Here is an 8,825-nt window from a genome sequence, read left to right on the forward strand (position 1 = left end):
TCCCAGATCCCGCAAGGCCAGCAAGACCAAAGCACCACTTTAGGGGCTCAGCAAATGCCCTCAGGCCAAAGGTGGCTTCAGGGACCCACTTCCTCTCTGGTCCCTCCTTTTACTGAATCCTGCCCTCATGGTTCCTTATCATCTTATCACATCTTTCCTGATCTCCCGAGGGTTTTCAGTGGGAGGTGGGAATCTTTGGTCCATGTATGCTAGCCCACCATATTACCAGAAGAAAGTTCTTTCCTTGTGTTCTTTAGTAGAAGGACTCAATCTCTGATGTGTTATGCCTGGTGATTTTAGTCTTTTTTTTTTTTTCTTTCTTTCTTCCACCGTTGATGAAAATATTCATTTTGCCCAACCGGTCATTCTGACTAGACTCCAGAGGTTCTGGCCCTGACAGACAGGTGGTGGGTAAAACAGTCACGTCGGGTGCCTGACATTAAGGGAGGAAACAGTAGGGGAGAAAAGGCCCTCTCTTTATTTTGGGATTAGTGTGATCCTTTGGGGCTCCTGGCCTCATGGGCTCACTGTTTATTACCCGGAGACTCATGACCGATTCAAGTCCTGCGTGCAAATTACTCCTCACAACATCTGAAGTGGGTGCGCCGCAGAGGACTGCATCTGGGCTGAGTTCACTCTTTATTACGAAGATCCAGACGTTATGGCCCGAGAGATACATGCCTGGACTTCCAGGCATGAGGACAGACGCTGCTTCTCCTCAAAGTCAACATAATTATAACAGTTGAGTTTCGCTATTTACTTGATTAAGCCATAGATATGGCAGCCTTTTAAACAAGAGCACAGTAATTAAAAAGCAGAGCCATATTTAATAATGACTGTAATGTACGTCTTCAAAAACTAGAATTTCCTTCAGAGTTTACAGTGCCCTATCTGGGTCTTCGGAAAATTTACACTTTATACTCTTCGTATACATGATACTTTCCTTCAGCGGGTCCATGTGCATTAGTCAGAATTCTGAGAAGAATGGAAACCTCAAGTGCCTTCAAGGGCTAAGTGGCTGACAGAAAGGAGGGGGGATGGGCCGTAAGAACAACAGAGGGTTCACACTTCCCAGAGAAAGTCGGACCCCCCCCCTCCTCCCAATACCTTGTGTATGTTGCCTAAATTTGGTCTCAGTACATCAGTGTGGGACTCCCGGATGAGACCGACCGTGATTCTCTTTGGGTCAGAGACAGTTTCTGATTTAATTTCATGATTGCACCGTAGTAGAGTATTTTTTTTTGTTATTTAACAAGTATTCACAAATGCTATATGCCAAAGATGAAAAAGACAGTATAATTGCTTCAAGAATGCTGGTTCTAATGGGGAGAACAGATCAGTAATGAGACGATTACATGATAATGTGATAAATGTTCTATTTGAGCTCTCTGCTGCACTGTTAGATGTCACCAGGAAACATCCTATTTGCACAGACCATGGGATTTCTGGTGTCTAGAATCTGGGAGGCACTTAATGTATTCCGTTGAATGCCTGGCCGGGTGACCAGGGCAGTGATTCCAAAATAATTTGACTGATTATCAGTATCCCTGGGGGATAGGTGGGGGGGGGGGCTTTATATAAATGCAAAGTACTGGGCCCCATCCCCAGGCCTACAGATCAAAATTGACAGGGCGGCAGCCCAATGACCTGTATTATCTAGAATTTTCTAATGACGGCAATACGGGAATCTTTCTTGTTCTGTTTCCACATAGCCATTGCCGAAAGAACTGGGTGCCGACAGCAGGGGTGGGATCTTGTGGGGGAAACTGGTGGGCGGAGATTTCTAGGCACCTGAATTTATACAAACGCCCCTGCAAAAGCACACAGGCTGGATTGTCTGCATCACCAGGAGGCTGATTAGCTACATTGAGCCTACATAAGACCTGCCTACAGGGATTCTACTGTTGACCCTGGCTGCGGGGATTGCCTGCTGTAGCATCATTTAAGGATTCTCAGGTGCAGGGCACCTGGCTGGCTGGTAGAGCACGCATTGCTTGATCATAGGGTTGTAAGTTCGAGCCCCACATCGGGTGTAGGGATTACTTAAAAATCTTGAAAAAAAAATATTCTCAGGTGAACAGAGCCTCTCAGCCAACCTCCCCTCCAGCTGCCCATGCATCAGCACTTTACTTCCCCACAGGTCAGACTCTTGCTTCCACAAGGTTCCGAGCTACTTGAAACCCGGGACAGTCTCTTACTATTGTCTCCATGCTCTAAGGAGAGCACTTGCCCATGTTTGCTGAATGAATGAATGAATGAATGAATGAATGAATGAACGAGTTGAGTCTACTTGAAATTTAATTTAAAATGACATCTCTCAATTTCCTCTTGCCTTTTTTTTTTTCTGTTGTAGAAGCAAGCGAATTGAGAAATTAGAAGTAGATCCTAGCAAGCGTTCCTTCCCTGATGTGGCTAACATAGTTCAAGAGAAAAACCCCACGCCCCGAAGAGTTCGATCTGAACCCAAAATTATACCAAGTGAGGAAGATCCAGACTTTGAAGATAACCCTGAAGTGCCCCCGTTGATCTGAAACATCAGGCCAGGTGGACGGACCCACCCGATCCCGTTTTCCTCAGTGCACAGTGTGTAGTATGCCACGTTTGGGGTAAACACAGAGTTATTTGTCACCATCACTACTCCAGTGTCTCACTTCTACTTTATGCAGTAATATTCTTACACCAGTTTGACGTTCAAGTGCATACCTTAACATGCTACAGCTCATTTGCCTATAATAAAATGTTGGCTAGGGCAAACGTTCAGTAAATCATAGCACTCTTACATTAAGACGCTGATTTTTAATCACAGAACTGCTTGCTAATGCAGAGAGACGAAGTCGGAGATAAAAGGACTGATTGTTAAATCGGTGCTTCAGCAAATTGGTCAAGCTCAGAAGTTAAAACTGTAATTTCAGATCAAATCGGAATGCTCTAATGTGATTTTAGCGGTGTTTCAATTTTCTTCTCGTGATTACTGGTGGTAATGCCTGGGGTGAGGAGGAGGAGAGCTGGCAGGAGTAGGAAGCGAAAGCCGTTAAGGCTGTAGGTACGGGCTTGACATCTGCAAAACGAGAGGGAAGCAGGTGGAAGTCTAGTGGGCTAAATGGAGCCTGGGAAGGCGGCACACAGCTCGGAGAAGACAGGCGCTCTAGTGCAGGATTGTCCACAGAGGACGAGCCCGTTGGGTCAAGACGGTCGAGCCCAGCTACCCCCCAGCCACACTCAGTCCTTGGCTGGGAGCCACCTGCCCAGAGAGTGGTGGCTGCCGTGGGAGACTTGGGGTGCTCTGCGCACCTCGTGCGGGTTCTCTCTGGGGGACAGCCGAGCAGGGTGCCTCTATTGGCCACAAGAAGGTCACAGCAGCTCTACCTTGAGCTCAGCCTTGAGGAGGTGGCCAGGAGGGCTCATGAGAAAGAGGAAGGTGCTCTTCGGTGCTGGAGGAAAGGAGACCCACCTTACCTAGGGGAAGAGAGTTTAGCAAAGCTGTTGCCCGGGGTAACATGGAAACATTGTAAGTGTACCCACTGCCCTCATAGGTTTAGGGAAGGAGATTTCCCTGTGGAATGCCAAAGTCTCCACTAGTGCCTTTAGCCGCAAGGCAAAAGACACAAATAATTCGTCCATTTTTAAGCAGCGTTTAGAGAAAATATAAAGGAACTAAATTGGCTAGGTTCAAAATAAAACTTTCCCCTCCCAGTCTCTCCCCAGCCGAAATACAAACAGCCTCACCCTGACCGTGGACCACATTGCTGTTCTGGGTCTCCAAGGAATTACCATCCGTTCAGAGTTAGTGTCCCATAATGCCTGAAAACTCTGTTTGTTAATGCACAGTCATCTGGGGTAAGCGCAAGGCCCCTTTGCAGCAGGCCAGGTGGGAGATGCACAGTATAAAATCTGGACAGTGTGGCAGGGATCGCCAGTGAGATCCAAGCATGAGACAGTGAGCCTTGTGGAATCCTGGGGGAGGAGTGTCCTAAAAACCTAGAACAGTGAGTGCAAGGGCCTGGGATGGCACGAGGTTTCAGGAATAGCCAGAAAGCCGGTGGGACTGGAGCAGGCTGAACAAGGCAGAGTATCAGAGAAGGGAGAGCCAATGGAGAGCCGGTCCCGACCATGCTTGACCTAAAAAGACACGCCCACAGCTGGGAAATCCGCACCGCTCCCGAGAGAGCATCTTCGGATTTCATAGTGTTGCGTTTTTGGTCTTTTGCCCAATGTTTCCCTAGACTCATTTCATTTCCGATCTTCAGAGAAATCCTCTCAACTAAGCATTTGCTCATTCTTCGTTCAGTAGGCATGTGCCTCCCGTGGACCAAGTGCGGGGAGAATAATGGTGGACCAAAGGAAACAGGCCTTGGGTTTCACTGAGCGTATTTTTCTGTGATGCAGACAAATGTGAATCGATTGCACGAGCAAACTAAGCTAACTCTTCTGAACTCACTCTCGCATTTTAGGACCGAGGCCCCTAAACACCGGGTGGCTTGCCCTAAGATGGCTTAACAGTATGTTAGAATGGGATCGTCTCTAGGTCACTTTGGACTCAGTGTCCCCCTTGGAAGGCTTTTCCCTCCCCAAGCGAATGGGACTATTCACATGCCGATGTTTTCAAAGAAGATAGATGCAAACCAACTTCGTGAATCTTAAAGCTGCTCACTCCCTTGGGAAATATGCAAAGAGGTGTGAGGGTAGAAGGGCTTTGTGGCGGATGATGTCTTTGGGGGTCATGAGCTCTAAGACCCTTGGGCAGGGCCCGTGCCGTGTCCTCACTTGGATCCTGCTGAGTGTGGCTTCCGGGGGACTTTGGGGTGAAGAAGGACGAACACATGTCTTTGGAGGGAGCTGTTACCTTTCTGTGAGCTCTGCCTCCGACTCGGCGTTCCTCCTTTGTAGCCCAAACTTCGTGAGATGACCTTCACAGGATTGCACCGGGGAGCTTTGAAGAGTGTTTCCTGAAGCTGGGGACACGCAGGCTGGTGCCCGACTCGTGCCCGAGAAGCCTGAAGCCCACGATGGGCCGGAGTCCCATGCTGCCGGGAGAATCACCCCTGGGCGCAGAGAAAAGCTGTGCCACAGGAGTGGGGAATGTGGCCCTCTCCCAAGGCTGGCTGGGGGCAGGACGCCCGAGCCTTTGCTAAGGACCAGATGTGGGGTGTCGTGGGTGCTGTCCATGTGGGCTGCCCCGAGGGGTGAGGAGCCCAGGCGGGAGGCTGGAGGCCTGCTGCTGTGTGCGGGGCTGAGGAAAGAAGCTGGGAGGACTGGCCAGAATCCGGGTCGTAGGAGAAGGGCAACCCGGGAGCCTCTGCAGAGTCCATGAAGAGGCCTCAAGAGGCAGAAACGTCCGCTTCACCTATCCCCTCGGCTGGCAGGGCAGGAAGCCTGACCGAGCCGTGTGATGACCATCTTACCTGCACCTGGCAGCTCCTGACCTTGGACTTGAATGGGTAAAGAGAGGGAGTGGCCACCTGGCCACAGAGAGACAGCCAAGGACAGGGACGAGCTGGGGGAATAATGCCTTGACCTTACTTTCCTCCTTCCCTCCAATCTCTTGCCAGGGTCTCCCACCGGCCAAACACAACCAGAGGCAAGGAGCAAGGGGGCCTGTCAGTGTGGCCCTTAGAGGTCCCATTCCCAGGGTCCACCCTGTGGTAGGGGCGCAATGAACTGAGCTGACACACTCCCTCTCGCCTCTCTGCCCTCACCCGCCCCTGCCCTCCGGGACTCAGGGACGGAGCAGGAGAGCCAGGAGTCCGGCTGAGAAGCAGGGGAGCAGGGTGAGAGGACGGCCACACGTCCCCTCTTCTTCAGCTGTGGTTTCCAACCTGAGCAGCCGGGGACCCTGGCAGGGGAGGGAGAGGAGTGGAAAACGTTCATGCCAGCAAGGGGACTGTCACGGGGGACAGTCTCATTACCGAGTAGGGACTGAGCGCCAAAGGGTCATCTAGTCCCCCTGAGCAGGAGGAAACACCCTAGGACCTGCCTGCATGTTCCTCCAGGGCAGGTGAGGGCCGCGGAGGAAGGAAGGAAGGGGAAAGGCAGAGCGGGAGGCGTGAATGCGTTGTTTCGATCACTGCTGCGAGGTGAGGTGAGCATTCAGCGTCAGGTTCGTGCGAGTGATGGCCCGCAGTTCCAGGGTGGGTGCTCTGGTTCCCTGCAGATTCTCCCTGTGCCCATTTCTTTTTTTATAATTTTTTAAATGTTTATTTTTGAGAGAGAGAGAGAGAGAGAGAGAGAGAGAGACACAGAGCATGAGTGGGGGAGGGGCAGCGAGAGAGGGAGACAGAATCGGAAGCAGGCTCCAGGCTCTGAGCTGTCAGCACAGAGCCCGACGCGGGGCTCGAACCCGTGAATGGCGAGATCATGACCTGAGCCGAAGTCAGACGCCCAACCGACTGAGCCACGCAGGCGCCCTCCCTGCGCCCATTTCTACCTTGGGAAGGCTCATGGCTATGCACCCACATCAGTTCCTGTGGGGCCAGGACGGGCCCCAGGAGAGAGAAAACCTTGCCCCCCCAACCCAGTGGGGGGCCAGCTTCGGGTCCCGATGCCCAGATGCTCTCCAGTCCACGAACTCTTCCTCCTGCTTCTCTTTTTAGGTGTCACTGAGCAGCAAGAACTGTCCCTTCTCCACCATCATGTCCCACCGTCCCCTGCACGGCTGTCCCCGTCTCTGCCTCCTGCTCCCCTCAGCAGGTCCCCCCGCAAACGAGTGGCCCGTGAATGGCCGGAGGCTGCTGACCGTGGCCGTCACGGGGGGCGGGGTGGTGAGCACTGCTCCGGCCGCAGGGTCGGGGCGACAGCGCCCTCCTTCCCCTCGCACGGGCGGCTGCCCTCCGCGTGACAGCTGGGGCTGCACCGCGGCGTGTGTCTGTCACCATTTCACAGTCTGTCACAGCTTGCCTGACACATTTGGATGGAAAGTGCTAGCCCGTCTCCAGTTGACGCCTGTGAGGCCAACGTGTCTGGCACTCCTGGAGCAGACCTTTGCCAAAAGCAGCTGTTCTTTTCCAAGTTCGCTCCCTAACTTTTGCGCCTCTCATTTGGTCTGGCGCTTTCCTCGTGTTAGAGATCAGCCTCGGTCGGCCCTTCGCTCGGCGGACATTTACGAAGCACCTGCTAGGTGCAAGGAGCCATACCGGGTGCCAGGGAAAGTTCTCTTCTGAGAGCCCACTCTCCCGGTTCTCCATCCAGTCATCGCATGAGGCTGCTACCCGGGGGACCCCTTCGGCCCCATCCTCTTCCCCGTGTGTCTGTCCCACCCCGTCCTGGGACGCTTGGGCCCATTCCTGTGGCTTCCATGCCCGCTCCAGGCTGACGCTCCTGAAATCCCCCTTCCAGGCCCTCGACGCCTTCCTGAAGGTCACCCGACTCCTCCTGCTCCAACGCTCGCCCGTCCATCATCTTCTCGCACCTTGTCCGGCCTCCCGGCCTCTGGCTTTTGTTTTACGCCCTCGCTTCCCACTCACCCAGCCTGGAAAACACCATCACTGCATCCTGTGTTCATCGTGCAAGTGGCGACTCACTCTTGTCAATTCTGCCTCAAAAAGAGCTTCTCGTGTCTCCTCCAAATCCATGTCCACAGCTCACATTCACTCTCCTGCCATCTGTTTGTCGACGTGACTCCCGCTTCACCCCTCCTCGACTTAAGTACCCCCTTTGTTGCCTGGAGGACAAGACCTGGGCCCCATCCTGCTGGGAGGCCGCATCTCCCAGCACCGCCCCCCCTCCCGCCCCCGCCGCCCCGGCACCTCGAACCCACTACACCAAGGTCGTCACCATTCGGGGGGTTACGTGTGCATTGGCCCTCTGTCAGCTGCGTCACTGAGCTGAGCTTGGCGATGTGCTGAATCTGAGGGCACAGGTGAGCCCTCTCAGGGCTGCCCAGAAGTCGGATGATGTTGCCAAGGTCCGGGGACAGCGTAGAGGCCCTGAGAAGGCAGGAGCCAACACACAGGCACCCGTTCCTTGACCAGAGCCTCAATTGTGGAGATAATTATACACAAATGGGGCCCTTTTCGGGGACAAATTAAGACCAACTTGATGGGCCATCATCTTGCATCTGCAAGATGCACCTGCCTGTCGTGCACCTGCCCATGGTCTGTTGAAAGGAGAACTCACTGACCAGAGCGACCCAGGGACTCCCGGATAGCACTCAGGGTTATGGAGAACCAGGTTACTGGCTCTGCTCACCTCCACCACCAAAGGGAAAAGTTAGAATGCCCGTTCTGGTTACATTGGCCACATAACACACATTCCACACTTAGTGACAAAGAACAACCATTTTACTATACTCCCAGTTTCTGTAGGTCAGAGATACAGACGGTGGAGCCAGCTTCTCTCTCTTATTCCCAGGATAACTTGAAATCTGGACGCTGGAATCACCTGGAGGTGTCTTCACTCACACGCTTGACAGCTGATGTTGGCTTTTGACCAGGACTTCAGCCGGGCTGATGGCCAGAACACCGACACGTGTCCACGAAGACTGGTCTAGCCTTCCCCAGAGCCCGATGGATAGGCTCCAAGAGCGAGCATCCCAGAAGAACGAGGAAGTGCGTGGCCTTTTGATGACCTAGCCTCGGAAGTGACACAGCTTACTTCCGTCATACCCTGATCCAGCTTCAAGGGGAGAGGACTCAGTCCCTACATCTTGCTGGAAGAGTGGCTAGCTTCCGGAAGAACGTGTAGGACAAGAGACATTGTCAGGAGAACACAGGCCATCTCAGCGCCTCTCATCCTCCACGAAACCCAAGTTTAGGCAACATTCCCTGCTCCCAAAGAAAACAGGAAGTGGTTCCTCTCCTGTTGGTGTATGAATAAAAGATACGGCCAAT

The 8,825-nt window shown here is 52.9% G+C and overlaps 1 protein-coding gene across 4 annotated transcripts in view; it reads left to right on the plus strand.

The window, feature by feature from the left end:
• DNAAF11 (dynein axonemal assembly factor 11) overlaps window positions 1-2,954 on the plus strand; it is a 77,589-nt gene extending 74,635 nt beyond the window's left edge. For all 4 annotated transcript variants that reach the window (XM_027063886.2, XM_053208193.1, XM_053208191.1 and 1 more), the window contains one exon: window positions 2,354-2,954. In XM_027063886.2, the coding sequence (XP_026919687.2) occupies window positions 2,354-2,531 (178 nt within the window). In that variant the 3' untranslated portion in view covers window positions 2,532-2,954. The remainder of the gene's footprint in view (window positions 1-2,353) is intronic.
• The last annotated feature ends 5,871 nt before the right edge of the window (window positions 2,955-8,825 follow it).

The sequence above is a fragment of the Acinonyx jubatus genome, chromosome F2, assembly GCF_027475565.1.
Source record: "Acinonyx jubatus isolate Ajub_Pintada_27869175 chromosome F2, VMU_Ajub_asm_v1.0, whole genome shotgun sequence".
NCBI classification, from domain to species: domain Eukaryota; kingdom Metazoa; phylum Chordata; class Mammalia; order Carnivora; family Felidae; genus Acinonyx; species Acinonyx jubatus.